At 39.8% G+C, this 21,455-nt stretch overlaps 1 protein-coding gene across 4 annotated transcripts in view; it reads right to left on the reverse strand.

Moving 5' to 3' along the window:
• Positions 1–21,455, reverse strand: part of LOC136864415 (uncharacterized) — a 312,192-nt gene that overhangs the window by 80,951 nt on the left and 209,786 nt on the right. For all 4 annotated transcript variants that reach the window (XM_067141385.2, XM_067141383.2, XM_067141384.2 and 1 more), the window contains one exon: positions 12,229–12,351. In XM_067141385.2, coding sequence (XP_066997486.1) covers positions 12,229–12,351 — 123 coding nt within the window. The remainder of the gene's footprint in view (positions 1–12,228; positions 12,352–21,455) is intronic.

The following is a 21,455-nucleotide window of genomic DNA, read 5'->3' on the forward strand; positions in this document are numbered from 1 at the left end:
ATGAGGATCACTGATCTCTACACATGGATCGCTGATGGCAGCTCTCCGCTGCAGGAGAAAGTACGCCAAGTTGAGCGCACGGTTCGCCATGTTGGCGTTCCCATCCTAGAGCTCTCCTTATGGGGAAGCAATGATAATATAGACAATTTTAAATCGCAATTATTGGCACGTTGGAATAATGAAAAATATAGGGACATGTTCACTCAAAGCACAAGGACATTGGGATCACGTCGTTCCGAGGTCAGTAAATCTCCGGGATAGCAATAAAAATGAGTGTATAATAACGGCCGACTAATATTAACTTAGGTGCTGAATACATGCAATTAGCGATCGGTAACACAATATGAGTGAAAATGAGTTTCTGGAAACATTGCTGTAAATTGTATACATGTATGTCACGAAATTATGCATTCTTAAAATGATGTACCTATAAACGTAGCTCACTATACAGGCCTAGATTCGACATACCATAATCGGCGCTTGATAATGAATTCCTGTTTCCTGTTTCTATGAAATAACGCGCAGTTTATCAAATTAAAATATAATTGAAGCAAATGTACACATTCATAAAACCAGCAAATATTCAAAACTTGTCAATATATCACATTACCTGCAGCTTAATTTACTATTACAGACCTCTTTAATTAAATTCAGCTACCAAAGCAATATTGATGGTCATCATCAGAAATATGTAACACCCGTTAAATGAGCCCCAAATACCACAACTAGTATAATGGGATAGCCTAAAACACCCACCACACTTTGCCTTCTCCCACCACTCCAGTGTCTGAAACGTATAATTATTACTGATGTAAATAAGCTCTAGAATTCCTCCAGACTTCATTTTCTAAGATTGTTATACAGTCACGTCAATTATTTCATCAAAACCGTCAGTTTAATTATGACAAATAAATAAAAATATAAGTAAATCTTTACTTGCAGTTAATGTTCAGTAAAATTGAAAACAGTTGGCTATACATCATTTCTAAGGCGTGCAGTTTGTCCATTTTTATCTAAAGAGTCTTCTTCAAAGTGATGGGAGCAGAGAACAGCTGTTTTAGAAGGCTCCCAAGTCTTCCGCCTGATACTCCTAATTCATGATCTTAGATGTTCGGGTTTCGAGAAAGGAAACCTAGAAAAATTGCCATTTTGCTTCCAGAATATGCGAAATAAGATACAATAAACCTAAAACTCAAAACACTACCCTAGAGAGATTATTATGTACAGTATAAAACTCACCGATGAAATGATTTCTCCTTCTGCTGATCTTTTCTGTTTGTACATCCATAAGCTGAACACTGCGGTATGTTAATACCCGGTAGGATGTTTCTTCATTCGGATTTCACATAAATACATGCACATTTAAATTTAATTTTGTAATTTACAAGCAGTGTCCGCCTCTGTGGTGTAGTGGTTAGTGTGATTAGCTGCCACCCCCAGAGGCCTGGGTTCGATTCCCGGCTCTGCCACGAAATTTGAAAAGTGGTATGAGGGCTGGAACGGGGTCCACTCAGCCTCGGGAGGTCAACTGAGTAGAGGAGGGTTCCATTCCCTCCTCAGCCATCGTGGAAGTGGTTTTCTGTGTTTCCCACTTCTCCTCCAGGCAAATGACGGGATGGTACCTAACTTAAGGCCAAGGCCGCTTCCTTCCCTCTTCCTTGTCTCTATCCCTTCCAAACTTCCCATCCCCCAACAAAACCCCTATTCAGCATAGCAGGTGAAGCCGCCTGTGCGAGGTACTGGCCACACTCCCCAGTTGTATCCCCGACCGAAAGTCTGAATCTCCAGGACACTGCCCTTGAGGCGGTAGAGATGGGATCCCTCGCTGAGTCCGAGGGAAAAATCAACCCTGGAGGATAAACAGATTACGAACGAACGAATTTACAAGCATACTACAAGGCAACAAACCTAAATTCATAAAATACACTACTATTTCTTTTGAAATAATACAGCACAGAACACCCGTGGAACTACAATCAAGGGGGTTGGCGTCACTGAACTAAGCATAAACAAAGCAAGCGCGCTCCTCGTGGTGTACTGTACCGTGCGCTCGCTGCCATGTTACTACTCCAGTCATCTTCTATTCCGCTTACTGCTACCCAAGCCACCAGCCATCCATGTATAGAGATCAGTGATGAGGATACTTATATCTCAGAAACTGAAGATATTACAGACCTGAAAATTGGTGTCTGGGATCTCCTTTAGAAATAAAGAAACACGTATCTTTTTTTGTTTCTGGAAAATCCAGTTATAGCGCGGGGTGGGGGAAAGGGGGTGAATTTTTAAAATGAGTGTATCCATATCTCAAAACTTTTAAAGTTTATATATGTAAAAATTGGTATTTAGAATCTCCTTTAAACATAAAGAAACACGTATTTTTTTGTTTTTGGAAAATCCCAATAGGAAGGGTGGAAAAGGGTGAAAAAGAGGTTGAATGCCTTTAATGAGGCTACTTATATTTCAGAACCTGAAGATATTACAGACCTGAAAATTGGTATTTGGGATCTACCTTCAAAATAAAGAAACAGATATTATTTCGTTTTTGGAACATCCAAATAATGGGGGGGGGGGGTGAAAAGGGGGGAGAATTTTTAAAATGAGTGTGTCTACATCTTAAAACTTTAAATTTTTACAGATGTAAAAACTGGTATTTAGAATCTCCTTTTAAAATAAAGGAACACGTATCTTTTTGTTTTCTGTAAATCCCAGTAGGAGGGGTGTAAAAGGGTGAATAATGGGTTGAATGCCTTTAATGAGGATACATATATATCAGAAACTGAAGATATTACAGAACTGAAAATTTGTATATGGGATCTCCTTTAAAAATAAAGAATCACATATTTTTTTTGTTTTTGGAAAATCCAATTAATGGCGGTTAAACAGGAGTGACAAATTGGAGTGAATTTTTTGAAAGACTATATCTGCAGAATATCTGAGAAACGTAAAATGTTACAGACGTAAAAAGTGGTATTTGGAATCTCCTGTAAATGTAAAGAAACATAGGTGATTTGTTTTTGGAAACTCCACTTAACCCCTCAGCGCCGACCTCTATACGTGGTATAGACCCTCTTTTCTTCCGTATCCGCCGACCTCTATACGTCGTATAGACCCATACATGGTTTCACATTTACAGCTATAGCGCGAAGAGTTTTCGAGTTATTGATATGCAAATTGTTTTGTTTCCAAGAAGACATTTTCGGGTTTATCAGCGTTGTAAATAAGAATTGAAAAATCATTATGATGTAGTTGTTTTTGCAAGGATAATCATTTGTCAAATAAGTCTGAGCACTAATCTCTTGCTTTTTTAAGTCTGTTTGCTTCATTCTTTCCCACAGAATAAAATAAAGAAAAGATGATCTGAGAAGTTTGTCTTTTCGTGTGATGTTCTTTGCTCTATTTGTACATTGGGAGTGCGGTTTATTTATTATATTTGTCTGTATTTCTCAGCTTGTAATATTTTCATAACTCTCCACGAGCGCTCTGTGTAGGCATCAGTTAGTGCTGCTTTCTGTCAAACGATACGAGAGCCAGTTGTTCATAGTATATATCTCGCTTGAAAGACAATGTCGCGACCTTTTATCTGAAATATGTATTGAGTTGGTTTGTTTCGTCATAAATGTTATTCCCCTCATTCAGTTTCGTCCTGTTGCTTTCGGTCTCGCTGCAGCTTCATCAGTCCGTGTGACGCGCCGCGCTCAGCCGTGGTATGACTGACAGTAACGTGCTTGAAATATTGTATAATTCAGATGAAAGTTTAGTCGGAAGTAGTAGTGACAGTATAAGCAGCAGCGATAATGAAATAGATGATGTAGCAGTGGTAAATGATGAGAGTGACGATGAGGAGGAAACAGTACTTGGAAATTTTGTGTAAGAGACTAGATAATTATACAGGTCAAAGAGAAGTTTTCAGCGGTGAATTCTGATTGCTAAATTCTCTAATAATACTCACACAGGTCACAGAGACAAATATTGAGCAATTACCTTATCGGGTTCAGCTGGTGAAAGGTTTGTTTACAAAATACGCTCGCTCGGGAGGGGAACGAAATATTCAAGGCCGGCGCGCATCAGATAATACAGTTCCAAGGTTGCAGGAAAGACATTTTATCAGGAAATTAGCACCCAAGAGTTAGAAATCCAAAACTCAGAGACATTGTATCCTGTGTTCAAAACACGGCGAAAAGAAGAAGTCAGTGTACTGCTTCCAGGAGTGTGACTTGAGTCCCTCTCTCAAAGAGTGCTTCGAACTCTATCACACGGAACTATATTACTAAGAAATTGTGAAACAATTATGTAATTATCTGCATGTACATAGTTCTGTCATAAGGGATTCCAAATTTCGTGAAAATCGGGCTACTCTTATACTTGTAGTAACGCTTTAAGTGAATCGATGTATTTCAGTCGCGCGTAGTTGAAATCTCATCCGGCCACGGGGTAGGAAGCTATTTAAATGGCTGCGACGCTGAGGGGTTAAGGAGAACTAAAAAGGGGTGAAATTTTAAAATGAGAATTTCTACAGTATACCTCAAAAAACTTAAAATGTTACAGAAGTGAAAAATGGTATTTTTTTAATCTCCATTAAAAATAAAGAAACGTGTATTTTTAGTTTTCGGAAATACCACTTGAGTGGAGGGGGGGAGGGGCGGTAAAAGTGACTAAAAATTGTGTTGAATTCTTTTAATTAGGCTACTGATATCTCAAAAATGAAGATGTTACAAACGTGAAATTTGATATTTGGAATCCGATTGGGGGGGGGGGTGAAAGAATTGAAAAATGAATTAAATTGTATTATAATACATAACCCACAAACCCTATGGCACTGCAGCCCTTGAAGGGCCTTGGCCTACCAAGCGACCGCTGCTCAGCCCGAAGGCCTGCAGATTATGAGGTGCCGTGTGGTCAGCACGACGAATCCTCTCGGCCGTTATTCTTGGCTTTCTAGACCGGGTTAGAATACATACATCTAATAAAAAGTAAAGTTGTTACAGACGTGAAAATTGGTATTTGGATCTCCTTTAAAAGCAAAGAAAAACGTGTTTTGGTGGGGAAACCATCTTGGTGGGCAGGAGTGAAAAGAAGTTGAATTCCTTTCATGAGGAGACATAAATCAAAAACTGAAGAAGTTAGAGGTTTGATAATTGGTATTTAGAAAATCCTTTACTATTAAAGAAGCAAGTATTTTTTGCCGGAGAATTCATTTGGGGGGGGGGGGGGGGAGTGTGAAAGGAAGTGAAAAAAAGTTATTTATTTTTATGGGGATACTTATATCTCAAAACTGAAGGTAATAGACGTGAACATTGGTGTTTGAAATCTCCTTTAAACACAAAGAAACACGCCTTCTTTTAATTTTTTTTTGGGGGGGGGGGCTAAATAAACTTAATGTCGCTGGGGTGTAAAAGAGGTGAGACCAATTGATTTTACTGTTCATAATGTACTTATAAGGACCCTCCGTTGCTCAGGCGGCAGCGCACCGGCCTCTCACAGCTGGGTTCCATGGTTCATGTGACATTCGTGCTGGACAAAACGGAGGCGGGACAGGTTTTTCTCCGGATACTCCGGTTTTTCCTGTCATCATTCATTCCAGCAACACTGTCCAATATTTCATTTCATTTGTCATTCATCGATCATTGCCCCAGAGGAGTGCTTCGGCAGCCGGCACAATTCATAAACCGATCATTTTTAATCTTTCCTGGGTTAGTTTTCAACAGCCATCTTTTCCTTTGGAGAACCTTCTTAGATTAGAGTAGATTCTCCTGGCATATAAATAAAAATTTAAACACATTTGAAATACATGATAGGAATGAGATTGACCGTCAAATTGTTCACCTCTATAATAAGGTCAATAATGCACGGAAGTATGTCATTCGTATCGCCAGAAATCCCGCACACTTGCCTACGCGCGACAATGGTGCTGGTGACATTGTCAACAATGACAAAGGCAGCAGATGTAATTTACCGCCCAGTAGCGGTCTTGCATCTTGGCTGTGGGGTCCAGAACATCTATAATAATAATAATAATAATAATAATAATAATAATAATAATAATAATGTTCTGGACCGTCGTCAAATTTGCGGATCGCGCTGGAAATGGGTACTGGACGGGTAATGACTAAGAATGCAGTCCAACCGCGGGTTCAGTACCGCCAAGGCACCCAAGAAGACACCACGCCGGATCTCCTGAAGGATTTGATCAATATTTAAAATGCTTATAGGAAAAGATGGCAAAGATTTAGGGACCCAACTGACCGGGTGGAATGCCTGGACCTAGCCCGGGAAGTACGAAATCGATCGCTGGAAAGAAAGGTTGAAAAACGGAAGGAAACTTGCCATAATCTATTAGAAAACGAGTCAGAGCGCCAATTTTGATGGATTATATATCAAAAACAATAAGCATTCCATTATAAATTTCACTATAATACCGTAGCGAAGCATGGGTATCTTGCTAGTTTATATATATATATATGAAAACATAAAGGTCCAATAATACTGCCTTGAGGAATTCCCCTCTTAATTATTACAGGGTCAGATAAAGCTTCGCCTACTCTAATTCTCTGAGATCTATATTCTAGAAATATAGCAACCCATTCAATCACTCTTTTGTCTGGTCCAATTGCACTCATTTTTGCCAGTAGTCTCGCGTGATCAACCCTATCAAATGCTTTAGACAGGTCAATTGCGATACAGTCCATTTGACCTTCTGAATCCAAGATATGTGCTCTATCTTGCTGGAATCCTACAAGTTGAGCTTCAGTGGAATAACCTTTCCTAAAACCGAACTGCCTTCTATCGAACCAGTTATTAATTTTGCAAACATGTCTAATATAATCAGAAAGAATGCCTTCCCAAAGCTTACATGCCTGGCCTGTAATTTTCAGCTTTATGTCTATCACCCTTCCCTTTATACACAGGGGCTACTATAGCAACTCTCGATTCATTTGGTATAGCACCTTAAACCAAACACTAATCAAATAAGTACTTCAGATGTGGTACTATATCCCAACCCATTGTCTTTAGTATATCCCCAGAAATCTTATTAATTCCGGCTGCTTTTCTAGTTTTCAACTTTTGTATCTTATTGTAAATGTCATTGTTATCATATGTAAATTTTAATATTTCTTTAGCATTAATCTCCTCCTCTATCTGGACATTATCCTTGTAACCAAAATCTTTACATACTGCTGACTGAATACTTCTGCCTTTTGAAGATCTTCACATACACACTCCCCTTGTTCATTAATTATTCCTGGAATGTCGTTCTTGGAACCTGTTTCTGCCTTAAAATACCTATACATACCCTTCCATTTTTCACTAAAATTTGTATGACTGCCAATTATGTTTGCCATCATGTTATCCATAGCTGCCTTCTTTGCTAGATTCAATTTCCTAGTAAGTTATGTAACATGTTGGTGGGGTAAATAAATGAATAAATGAGTACAGAACCTGGTAGCAACCTATTTCTAAGATTTATTAACTAAGAACTACAATTATAGATTTACACACACACAGACGATAGCCGAGCTTACAACTACACAAGTACACTTATACGGTTCACGCTCTCTCTTTTCCTCAGTTTCTCACTTGTTCTCATGCTACACAGAGTCATCGATTATTTACACTACACTCTCTCAGCCATTCAGCACACTCGTTAGCGCTGTCACGGTCCACAGCCTACACGTCAGTCTCGCAGGACGGGATAGTATCTGCTGTTCACTCAATCTGTCGAACTCCGTTCATAGTCTTCACACATCGGCACCCAGTGTTCCCTTCGTGCTACTGCAGAACACCCAAGGTTCTTCTCCAGCAGCCAGCCCCAAGAGATACACACGCACGACGTCAACGAAACAGAAACGAGTCCTCGGCTCCAACAGGCCGATACTCCATCAGGCTGACACCTCAGCCCAGGCTATCACTGACTGCACTCTCTGCTAACTCACACCAGCGAACTCAATCTCGCTCCCCACACAGTCACTCCGTCTAACTCTCACTGACTGCAGGCAGGTCGTTCCTTTCTTATATACATGCGCTGGCCCTTCTAGAATCGTCCGGATGTTCGATGGATCCAGGAACCTCGCGAGATGGAACACTCCAGATTAATAGTCGAGTAATTTCTGTCGTCCCATGCGGTGCAACCACGGATAGAAGAGAGAAGGGCCGGCCCAGTGCATAAGTGTTGCTCGCGATTGGCGCAATCGAGCATAAGGGGGTTGGGGGGTTTGGTGACGAGCTTGGCCAGTAGCAAGCTGGCATGGCGGACGCTATAACCATTACATTGCCCCCTCCTTAAGGCTGCTCCACGATACTCTGCAAGACGGTTTGTTCTGTTGGCCACCACCTTCCCATGGGGGATCCGCTGGGTCCGGTCGACGGTGTCCTCGTCCCCGTTGATAACGATCAGCAAGTCCTCGCGTGGCAGCCAGAACTTCGGTGGTTTTCCTTTCGTCCACACCCGCGCCTACTTTCAGGACTTGAGCGCCTTTGTAGTCCTCTGGTGTGATGCCCGGGACTGGGTTGCTCGTCCCAGATTTAGCACTGCTGAATTTCCTTTTCTTCCAGGGTGCGGAATTTGATGTTCATACCGGCACGAAGCTTCGTGCCAGAACAAGTGTCCTGGTCAGGTGGCATCCTCGTTCGTTGGTCATCGGTTCGTTTTCCATTGCTGCTCCATCTCCTAGTAGGGGTCCCTCCAGCCGTGCCGTTGCAAGCGCTGCCTCTGTCTCCTGGGCCATCGTCAGAACCTCTTCGTAGTTCTGTTTCTTGCCGATCGTCCTCCCTGGATGGATCTCAGCGTCACGTAGTTTATCATAGGCATCAGCTGCCTCGAGCTTGGTGTCACCTCGCCATAACTCTTCCACAATCACGTCGCCTAGTCGCTCGATCTCGGCGTCGATTATCCGCGGCGTTATATCTGTGCGCTGAGATCTCTCCTGCGACTGGACTCGGTAGGTGGCTCTCGGTTGGTAGACACTGCAGTGTACGTCGAGCACTCCCACAACCTCCTCGTAGGTCGAACGTGGCTGGGGGCTGCGTTGAACTATCATCTTCTGTACACGTAGTCCGGCGATCGGGTATTTGGCACTCTTCTTGGACGTCGATCCGGTCTCGAACTGTGTCTGGCATGTTCTCTTGGAAGTAATCCCGTCGTCCTGTAGGGTTTCCAACTTTACGATGGTGGAGCCGCCATCGCTGCTAGCAGGATTCATTAGTGTCTCCACAGCCATCGTTTCCGCACACAGGGCACTCACTTCCACCACTGGGCCTCGAACTCCGGACTCCACAACCGTGAGCATTTGCACTTTGTCACTGTCGACCTCGGTTGAGAGAGTGCACTTCGTTTTCTAACTTTAACTGCTCATTCTTCCGTTCACTTAAATCTGTTTTCAGCTGGTCCGGGTTTGATCTCCGCTCAGATCTCAGTTCACTGATGAGTTCGCCATAACCAGATAAAATTTTATTTTCAAGCTCACTAAATTTGCTTAGAAAAATCTGAAGCTGTTCGGAATTCATTTCACTCGAAGAAATTTCTGCCCAATAAATTTATTCATTTATTTACCCCACCAACACGTTACAACTGGCGTCAGAAGTGGGATGGACAAGTGTGATAAAGTAGTGAATAAACTCTTACGTAAAAACTGGTGTCAGAATCGAGTACCTGGTAGCTTATTTTGTAGGCGGCAGAATTTTCACTTGTTCTCACGCTACACAGAGTCATCGATTATTTACACTACACTCTCTCAGCCATTCAGTCACACTCGTTAGCACTGTCACGGTCCACAGCCTACACGTCAGTCTCGCAGATCGGGATAGTATCTGCTGTTCACTCAATCCGTCAAACTCCGTTCGCAGTCTTCACACGTCGGCACCAAGTGTTCCCTTCGCGCTACTCCAGAACACCCAAGGTTCTTCTCCAGCAGCTGTCCCCAAGAGATACACACGCACGTCGTCAACGAAACAGGAACGAGTCCTGCTTTCACATTTCTCAACAATTGCTTTAAAGCCATGGACAGGACCCAATGCACAGCTTTGCTTTGGACCTTTAATGCTGTTGAGACAGCCCTGGGTGTACCAGTTTATTCTTTGTATTAAAATTCAATTCTATTACAAGAGACTTGGATGCAAAGATTTATTTTCAGAGCAACAACAATCCACCAAATAATAAATACAAAAGTTATGCTCATTGAGCAGTTCCGTGAGGTAACAAACTCAGTCAACAAAGTCAAACAAAACAATTGACGATGTTGTTACTCTGATGATGTAGCACTCTAGTACATGCAAGTCATCAGATATAACACCAACTGTCTTGGCAAGCCAAAACTCTTAACGCATTCTTTGCCACCTTAATTAAATCTATAAAACACCCCAGGAGCAGATATGTTTTTCTTTTCCATCTATTAGTTAGGAGGTACTAGTACATGGTGGATTTTACATTACAAGTGAATTTTTTACACATATTCATGAAAAATCATCGATGGCATCATCGACACTGAAGAACAATTTAATACCCTAGGTGCCATTAGATGCACATGTGTGTCATCGATGTGAGTGTTATTAATACAGCATATTTACAATGCATTATTCTACCCAAGTGTAAGAAAACTTGTTTGGATCAAAGAAGTACCAAGGAAAAGTAAAGAGATAATGTACAAAATATACTATGTACCCATACTGACTTATGCAGCTGAGACTTGGACTTTCACTAGCAGGCAAGGGAGTAGAATTGAAGCCAGAGAGATGAAATTCCTAAGAAGTATGATAGGAATAACAAGGAAAGACAGAGTGATAGTGATAATAATAATAATAATAATAATAATAATAATAATAATAATAATGTTATTTGCTTTACGTCCCACTAACTACTCTTTTACGGTTTTCGGAGACGCCAAGGTGCCAGAATTTTGTCCCGCAGGAGTTCTTTTACGTGCCAGTAAATCTACCGACATGAGGCTGACGTATATGAGCACCTTCAAATACCACCGGACTGAGCCAGGATCGAACCTGCCAAGTTGGGGCCAGAAGGCCAGCGCCTCAACCGTCTGAGCCACTCAGCCCGGCAAAGACAGAGTGACAAATGAAGATGTTAGGAAGGAAGTTGGGATAGGAAAACTAAATGAGAGAGTTGAAAAGAATAAACTAAGGTGGTTTGGACATGTAAAGAAGATGGAGGAGAATAGAATTCCAAGACAGATGCTGGAGGCAAAGTGCAAGGGCAAGAGGAAGACCTAGAACAAGATGGATAGAATCAGTGAAGAGTGGCATAAGAAGATGAAATTTAGACCGGCACAAGATCGTGGAAGAGAAATGGTGTAAGGAAAGAGGAGGATAGAGAAGTACCATAAATACCCCGACCCGGAATGAGCTGGATAAGGAGAAATGATGATGATCATCATCATCATCATGATTTACAATGCATTATAACAAAGGAAGTTACAATGTTATGTGATGATCGTTCACACCAAGAATATCCTTCAGTACCTGTTTTTTGATGCAGTAGTGAATATTATTGTAGACATTCGTATCATGTATAGTGCTAGTGGTAAACCCTAAAACAAGCCTTTAAGCAAAGTGCAGGATTTACAGGAAACTGAGCACAATAATAAATGGAGTCAGTTCTTTTCCCCTTTTCATGGCATAACTTACATCACTTTCTCATTGATTTGCTTTTGCATTTATCTTTTGCTTCTGAATCTGAAGGACCAGTGAATTGTCATTGCAACTTTTACCCATTATTACACCACATTTTAAAGCATTTGAAACCATGAACCAATAACCCGAATACGTAACGCGAACATCAATCTGAGTGCCGTTACAGAAGAACAAAGCCCAATCACAGTGCCAACCAGTAAAGACAAGCAAAACCATATCATATACAATGACGCACATACACGTCAAGCACCAGTTGTGTTAAAATTTACATGTACTGTACCACTGGGGCTAATGTTCAAAATTAATGCGTATAATACTTAGAATAATGTTCAATGAAAAGAAAAAGGAAATCCCTACAGAACAACTTAATACTATCAGGAAATGTCTGAGGTAATCCAATAAATCAACCTGATTTAAAAGGATTGCTCTGATAGAGTAAATCATGTAACTACAGGGTCACTAAATATGTCTCCTATCTAAAGCAGAGACCATGTCACAATTTTTTATTTTTTTTAAAATGTTCTTTAAAAGGAGGATGACTGATAAATTACAAATCATAAGGCAATAAATAAAAGGGAAAAAACATCTTACTCTCAGGCTGGTATCCAACTGGCAATAGAGTCATGTCGCTGAATGTCTCTTCTACACTTTGTAAACTTGTAGTCAAATGACGTTGAAAGATCTGAAGTAATTTTGATGACCTAATTCTCCGTCCTTGAAAAAAGAAAAAAAAATTATGCTTATTACACAAAAACCCTTCATCAACAACACAAAAATAAGAGCTATAGAATGCTACATGGCAACAATACAGTATTATGATATAGAAGAAATTATTTTCTAGGCTTGTAGGAGTTGGCTGAATTGGGTGACCATCACTGACATTCAGAGAGGGAGTGGACCCCATGAGAATGTCAGGTGCTATTCTGGTGAAACGTTGGGAGATACTAAGCTAATTTGACCATAGCTGACAAGCCTAAAAAGTAGTTCTTTTTTATTTTTTTATATTTTTTTTTTGCTATTTGCTTCACGTCGCACTGACACAGATAGGTCTCACGGCGACAATGGGACAGGAAAGGGCTAAGAGTGGGAAGGAAGCGGCCGTGGCCTTAATTAAGGTACAGCCCCGGCATTTGCCTGGTGTGAAAATGGGAAACCACGGAAAACCATCTTCAGGGCTGCCGACAGTGGGGTTCGAACCTACTATCTCCCGAATACTGGATACTGGCCCGACTTAAGCGACTGCAGCTATCGAGCTCGGTAATTCTTTTTTAAATTACTGAGTTATTATGTTAGTTAAATCAACCCGATTTAAAAATGATAATGCGAACCATGTGACCTTTCCGCGGTGGGGAGATTAGCGCGTTCCAATGAAGCATATAGCCGAGCCGCAGGTGCAACCATATCAGATGGGTATCTGTTGAGAGACCAGACTAAAGAATGGTTCATCAAACGGGGGTAACAGCCTTTCGGAAGTTGCAAGGGCGGCAGTCTAGATGATTGACTGATATGGCATTGTAATAATACTCAACATGGCTTGTTTGTGTTGATACTGCTACACAGCTGAAAGCAACAGGAAACTACAGCCGTAACTAACTCACGAGGACATGCAGCTCTCTATGTATGAATGATGTACTGATGATGGCTTCCTCTCGGGTAAAATATTCCGGAGGTAAACTAGTCCCCCATTCAGATCTCCAGGTGGAGACTACACGAGAGGGGGTGATCATCAGAAAGACTGATACTAACATTTTGAGAGTCGAGCATGAAATGTTAGAAGATTGAATCATTGTGGTAGGTTAGAGAATCTGAAAAGGGAGATGGATAGACTAAAGTTAGATGTAGTTGGTATAAGTGAAGTACGTTGGCAGGAAGAACAGGATTTTTGGTCAGGTGACTACAGAATTATCAATACAAAATCAGACAGGAGAAATGCAGGAGTTGGTTTAATAACGAATCAGAAAATAGGGCAGCAGGTAAGCTACTACGACCAGCATAGTGAAATAATTATTGTCGTCACGATAGACACCAAACCAATGCCCACCACAATAGTGCAGGTCTATATGCCTACTAGTTCAGCGATGATGAGGAAATCAAAAGAATATATGAAGAGATAGAAGATTTAATACATTATGTAAAAGGTGACAAGAATCTAATTGTGATGGGAGACTGGAATGCAGTGGTAGGCCAAGGAAGAAAAGGTAATACAGTAGGAGAATTTGAATTGGGACAAAGGAATGAAAGAGGAAGTTGGCTAGTTGAATTCTGCACTAATCATAATTTAGTCCTTGCCAATACTTGGTTCAAACAGCACAAACGACGGCTGTATACGTGGAAGAGACCTGGACTCACTGGAAGGTATCAAACAAACTTCATTATGATTAGGCAATGATTCAGAAACCAGGTGTTGGATTGCAAAACTTTCCCAAGAGCAGACGTGCACTCTGACAACAATCTGTTAGTTATGAAATAACATCTGAAGTTGAAGAAATTGAAGAAAGGAAAGAATGCAAGGAGATGGGATCTAGACAAGTTGAAAGAAAGTGTGAGGGACTGTTCCAAGGAACATGTTGCACAAGGACTAAATGAAAAGGCTGAAGGAAACACAATAGAGGAAGAGTGGATAGTCATGAAAAATGTAGTCACTAGGGCTGCTGAAGAAATGTTAGGAAGGAAGAAAAGATCAACTAAGAATCAATGGATAACTCAGGAGATACTAGATCTGATCGATGAACGACGAAAATACAAGAATGCTAGAAATGAAGAGGGCAGAAAGGAATACAGACGATTAAAGAATGAAGTGGATAGAAAGTGCAAGGTAGCTAAGGAAGAATGGCTGTAGGAGAAGTGCAAGGATGTCGAAGGTTATATGATCCTAGGAAAGGTAGATGCTGCATACAGGAAAATCAAGGAAACTTATGTAGAAAGCAAATCTAGGTGTATGAATATTAAGATCTCAGATGGAAAACCACTTCTAGAGAAAGAAGACAAAGCAGAAAGATGGCAGGAACATATCCAACAGTTGTATCAAGGTAAAGATGTAGAAGATTTGGTTCGGGAACTAGAAGAGGCTGTTGATGCTGATGAAATGGGAGACCCAATTTTGAGGGCAGAGTTTGACATAGCTGTCAGAGACTCAAATAGGAACAAGGCACCTGGAATTGATGATATTCCCTCTGAATTACTAACTACCTTAGGAGAAACCAGCATGGCAAGGTTAATCCATTTAGTGTGTAAGATGTATGAGACAGGAGAAGTGCCATCCAATTTTCGGCAGAATGTTGTTATACTTATTCTGAAGAAAGCTGGTGCTGACAAGTGTGAAGACTACCCCAACATTAGTTTAGTATCTCATGCCTGAAAAATTTTAACACGTATTATTTACAGAAGAATGGAAAGACAAGTTGAAGCTGAGTTGAGAGAAGATCAATTTGGCTTCACAAGAAATGTAGGAACAAGTGAAGCAATCCTGACTTTACGTCTGATCTTAGAGGATCGAATTAAGAAGGACAAGCCCACATACATGGCGTTCATAGATCTAGAAAAGGCATTTGGTAATGTTGACTGGACCAAGCTATTTAAGATTCTGAAGGTGATTGGGATCAGATACCAAGAACGAAGAATTATCTACAATCTGTATAAAAATCAAGTCTGCAGTGATAAGAATTGAGGGCTTTGAAAAAGCAGCAGCAATCCAGAAAGGAGTGAGGCAAGGCTGCAGTTTTTCCCGCCCTCCTTTTCAATGTTTACTTAGAACACGCAGTAAAGGAAATCAAAGAAGAATTTCGAAAGGGAATCGCAATGCAAGGAGAGGAAATCAAAACCTTGAAACTTGCCAATGATATTGTTATTTTATCTGAGACTGCAGAAGATCTCGAGAAGTTGCTGAATGGTACGGACGAAGTCTTGGGTAAGGAACACTAGATGAAAATAAATAAGCCCACAACAAAAGTAATGGAGTGCAGTCGAACAAAGGCAGGTGATGCAAGAAATATTAGATTAGGAAATGAAGTCTTATAGGAAGTAGATGAATATTGTTACTTGGGTAGTAAAATAACTAACAATGGCAGAAGTAAGGAGGACATAAAATGCAGACTAGCATAAGCAAGGAAGAGCTTTCTTACGAAAAGAAATTTGCTCACTTCAAACATTGATATAGGAATTAGAAAGATGTTTCTGAAGACTTTTTTTTTTTTTTTTGTTATTTGCTTTACGTCGCACCGACACAGATATATCTTATGACGACGATGGGATAGGAGAGGCCTAGGAATTAGAAGGATTTTTTTTTTTTTCTTTGCTATGGGCTTTACGTCGCACCGACACAGATAGGTCTTATGGCGACGATGAATTAGAAGGAAGCGGCCGTGGTCTTAATTAAGGTACAGCCCCGGCATTTGCCTGGTGTGAAAATGGGAAACCACGAAAACCATCTTCAGGGCTGCCGACAGTGGGGCTCGAATTCACTATCTTCCGATTACTGGATACTGGCCGCACTTAAGCGACTGCAGCTATCGAGCTCGGTCTGAAGACTTTCAACTGGAGTGTGGCAATGTACTGAAGTGAAACATGGACGATAACTAGCTCAGAAAGAAAAAGAATAAAAGCTTTTGAAATGTGGTGTTACCGAAGAATGCTGAAGGTAAGATGGATAGATTGAATCACGAATGAAGAGATACTGAATCGAATTGGTGAGAGGAGATCGATTTGGCTAAATTTGATGAGAAGAAGAGATAAAATGATAGCACCCATCTTAAGACACCCAGAACTTGTTCAGTTGATTTTTGAAGGAAGTGTAGGCGGTAAGAACGGTAGTGGTAGACCAAGGTATGAATATGACAAGCAGATTAGAGCAGATGTAGGATGCAATAGTTACATAGAAATGAAAATGTTAGCACAAGATAGGGTGGCGGAGGGCTGCATCAAACCAATCTGTGGACTAATGACCCAACTTGTTAATACAATATAATTCTTCAGACAATTATGAAACTTATAACTCAATTTTGAGCATAAAATTGTGCTTTTCTGCTAGTTTTAATTTTTAATGTTGGAAAAGTGAATTATGCAACTGTTATCCAATAATAACCCTACAAAATAATGACTGTTGGCAGTTTTTTTTGCAACTGTTGATACTATGGTTACAACCATGGAACCTTCAGTCTTTTCTGGAATCTGAACCACAGGAATGTGACTTTTCATTACAAAAATACTATGCACTTTAGGCGAGATTTTAAACTATGTCTGCCTTCGTGAGAAGCCACTTGGCTACTACATCACAGCTGTTCTTTAAAATATAATATGGCTAGATAACCAGACAGTAATATTTGTTCGAACATTACTACAAAAGTGAAACAAATTTTAAGGGGAGTCATACAAGAGTCATACCATGTTCAGTTACCACTTAACAAAATATAACCACAGTATTTCCTACACTACGGTAATTCAAGTAGGACACTGAAAATTAATATGGTGATATATAACATCCTAACCTATTGTTTGATATAGTACAAATCAAACTTTAATATAAAGTAGCTGCATTATTAATTTTGATAAAATTATTAATCACATGATATAACAAGAAACCTGATAACACTTTATATATAAGCTGTTGGTGGAGCTGTAGAGGATCAAACCAGCCTCTGGGCTGAATACCCAACATACATACATACATGTATATAATGTTTACATTTTATGATCTATTATTAATCCTAAATTTTGTCTCAGTTCCATTATTCTAGTTCATCCTCTTCAGAATTCATATTTGAACAAATGTGCAAAGTTTCACTTAGATAAACCATATGGTCCTTGTGATATTATGTTTCTTGTTTGAACACAATTAGTTTTCAGGAAAATGCATGTGAAGTTGTAACACACAGTTCGACCCACAGTACACCTGAGAAAGCACAACTGGAATGTGTTATACCCTCTGCCTGGATGTTCTTCGATTTTTTTTCCAGTCTGAGTCTTTGCCTAGACCTTCTAGCCTCCAAAGTTGAGTTTCTTACTTTTCTTTCCATCCGAAACTCCCCTTCACTGGTAGAACAGGCGCAAAGCTTCCACAGTATTCTTTCCAACTTTGATTCCCAATGTCTTCGGTACTTGTAGTCTACTGCTAGCTCCAACATTAAAACTGGCCACTGCACTGTAGGTTGCTATTTGAACAGTTTTATTACCACTGCATGATGTTTTGGGACATATGGACCAAACTTCACAGTTAAATGATTCATTCGCATTTTGATTTCTCCTTTTTGGACAACTTCCCAGTAACTCTGTTTTGCTAAGATCCTTAAAAAAATAGGCTTTCTGTGTCCATTATAAGTTTGGGAATGGAATGTGGCTGCTTACAAGTACTAACTGTCCCCTCTGATTCAGCTCGCCGATAGCCACACCAAGATTGATCCCTTGGGACAAAAGGAGACCAAACTTCTGGCTCAAGTTTCCTCACTGATGCACTAGGTGTACTCGTTACCTCGGTAATAACATCGCCATTATCACCTCTCTCTTGACGGGTAAAGAGATACCCAGCAAATCTCCTCCTTTTCCGTCTTGCTACAATCCATTTCCTAGGCATTATGATCACAAATCACAACACGATGTAATGGGAACAGTTGGAAAGTTTCAAAACAAACAAATACCGCCAAGGATTACACAACAGAAACTTTGGAAACAGAAGCTCAAAGCTGTCCTCTCTCAAAGACAACTCATTAACAATGGATTTAGGCATGGTCTACATGTCTACCACCCATGCAGCCACTGTTATAAGAAATTGACGAAAAGAGAAACCACATAAACGTCCGCTGTGATACATTTGCATCTATTGCCATGCAGCCACACCCATCACAATGTGCAAGCTGTCACTACTGTAAAATGTAAATAGTTCTAAAACTATGACAAATTTTTATATAAAACTTTGTACAGGTATCTATGTTTAGAAAGCCACAACCTTTCATCTGAGATTTATTTTTTTATATGACATTTTTTAGCATGGTGTACTGTATGAACCCCCCTTTAAACTTACAACAGTTACAGTATCAAGTTGACAGGTTGACCAGATCATACCTAGCAGCAAAATGTTACAAACAGACCAGCTATAACAATGGCAGGCACAATTCAACTCAATGTGTAGTGCCCTAGCTCAGAGAGGAAAAGGAGCACAGTATGAGCTCTGACTGAAAGTACTTTTTTTTTTTTTTTTGCTAGTTGCTTTACGTCGCACCGACACATATAGGTCTTATGGCGACGATGGGACAGGGAAGGGCTAGGAGTGGGAAGGAAGCGGCTGTGGCCTTAAGGTACAGCCCCAGCATTTGCCTGGTGTGGAAAATGGGAAACCACGGAAAACCATTTTCAGGGCTGCCGACAGTGGGGTTCGAACCTACTATCTCCCGAATACTGGATACTGGCCGCACTTAAGCGACTGCAGCTATTGAGCTCAGTGACTGAAAGTACAGCCTAGCAGGTGCTTCCATGGCTACAGTTACAATTAGGGAAAAGATGCACACAAAACAAGTTTGAATTTCTAACAATTATATTGTGCCTAACATATCGTTCTATTCAATGCATTGGATTATGGTGAGGAGAAAAGAATAATATGAATTATTTTGTGTATACAAATGAGTTGTGCTAAGTAAATATGTTTAATTATATTCATTTCATAAGGTTATGCATAGGAAACAAAATTATTTTTAGCTGTAGTAATTAAACATTCCTTGGACACCCCTGCCTGTAGTCATGAAAAGACAGTAAGCCAACAAAAATCTTGTTAAAGCTTGTTTAGGAATACAGCATAATCAATGAACAACAAACAAACTTTACATTAAGTACAGAAACAAATAAATGAATAAATATCAATCACCATAAACAAAACATACGTGCTCCTATATATCTGAAACTTCATTCAGCAGATGAAGGGGAAGGTGTTGCTTTTCACCGAAGAAGACTAGGTATAATTGGTGCGATCAATCTCGTACTTCCAATTTGAAGAACTGTAGTGAGATGTGAAGCAGTTAGAGTGGCTCTTCGTGGAGATCTATCTTCAATACAGGGAATAGTTTTTCTCACACAGATATGTTGAGCCAAACACTGAAAACAGTTTGGCAGCCATTTTAAGCAATTTTGTAAATCTGTTTATGAAAAACATTCATAGAACCATGATAGGCTTGTTCATGATTCATACTTGGCATTCAACTCACCATCACATCAAATTGTAACTCACACTGTAGATCATATTGAATGTCATTAATTGTTTAGTAGAAAAGGGTGCAGCAAAGACTTTGAGATCCATTGATATATCATCCAGATCTCTAAATCGGATGGAAAATTCTCACAAAGACTCGAAAGAATACCTGCAAACATCTGCAACTGATCTCGAGTCAAACTAATTTCCGCACTGACAATTTGGGTAAACGGGCTAATCCACTTTTGAACATCTGATGTTGAAAAGGCTCCAACATTTGCTTGAAAGCATTAATAATATCAACAAAATGAGTCATAGTATGTTGCTTCCCTGCAACATAAGATTAAGTCTATGTCAGTGATAAATGCAAACTCAGTAATCCATTTAGGATCAATGAATTCATGGACAGGACACTCCTTCATTTCTATGAGTCAAACTATTTTGTCCAACAAATCAAAAGAGCAATTTAACATTGAGACATTTTATATTATTGAAATAAAAATGGCTGACAGCATGATTAATAATAATAATAATAATAATGTTATTTGTTTTACGTCCAACTAACTACTCTTTCACGGTTTTCGGAGACGCCGAGGTGCCGGAATTTAGTCCCGCAGGAGTTCTTTTACGTGCCAGTAAATCTACCGACACGAGGCTGACGTATTTGAGCACCTTCAAATACCACCAGATGAGCCAGGATCGAACCTGCCAAGTTGGGGTCAGAAGGCCAGTGCCTTAACCGTCTGAGCCACTCAGCCCAGCGACAGCATGATTGCATCATGACAAGTAATAATTACAATACCGGAACAACAACTATATATAATGTGAATATAGTATTAATGAGATACAGAAGACCTTGGATGAAACATTCTTTTTTTTTTTAACTGTTCTTTTACTTTGATTAATAAGTACTCAAATATTTATTTTCAGGAAGGGGAGTTAGGAGATTGGAATAACTTACCAAGGGAGATGTTCAATAAATTTCCGATTTCTTTGAAATCATTTTAGAAAAGGCTAGGAAGAATACAGATAGGAAATCTGCCACCTGGGCGACTGACCTAAATGCAGATCAGTATTGATTGATTGATTGATTGATTGATTGATTGATTGATACTGTTAGAGATCTTGAGTTAAATAAAGTGAAAAAAGTTGACAAGAAAATTAAAATCATTAAATCAGCTATTGTGGCGATTTATAAAGAAAATTAAATCATCATTGAAGTAATAACATTTTTTGAAGCATACATGTAAATACATATAGTAAAATATTTAAAATCAAATCAAAATCACTTTATTCGCAAATGAGGTGTCTTCATCGGTGGCAAACGGTACACAAAAATACATTATTAACAAGCATTAAATTTTAAATTAACAAAAGAAGATATTTTTCTAAGATACAGTATTATACAATTTATATATTTTTTTTTTTGTGTATAATTTACAATTTGTACAATTTACACGGTGTAGGGATGTGGCAACCCCATCGCCCAGTGGGTAACCACTGCAATTAGCCTCCCGAGTATTGGCGGGTAAACCGTCAATTTTACTGACATGAGGAAATGTATGTAGGCACTGATCAGCTAGTACATAACAAAATATTAACACAAAGAACCATGATAGGCCTAGCAAGCCAGTGGTAGCATATTAAC

This window comes from Anabrus simplex, chromosome 2, assembly GCF_040414725.1.
Source record: "Anabrus simplex isolate iqAnaSimp1 chromosome 2, ASM4041472v1, whole genome shotgun sequence".
Taxonomy (NCBI): domain Eukaryota; kingdom Metazoa; phylum Arthropoda; class Insecta; order Orthoptera; family Tettigoniidae; genus Anabrus; species Anabrus simplex.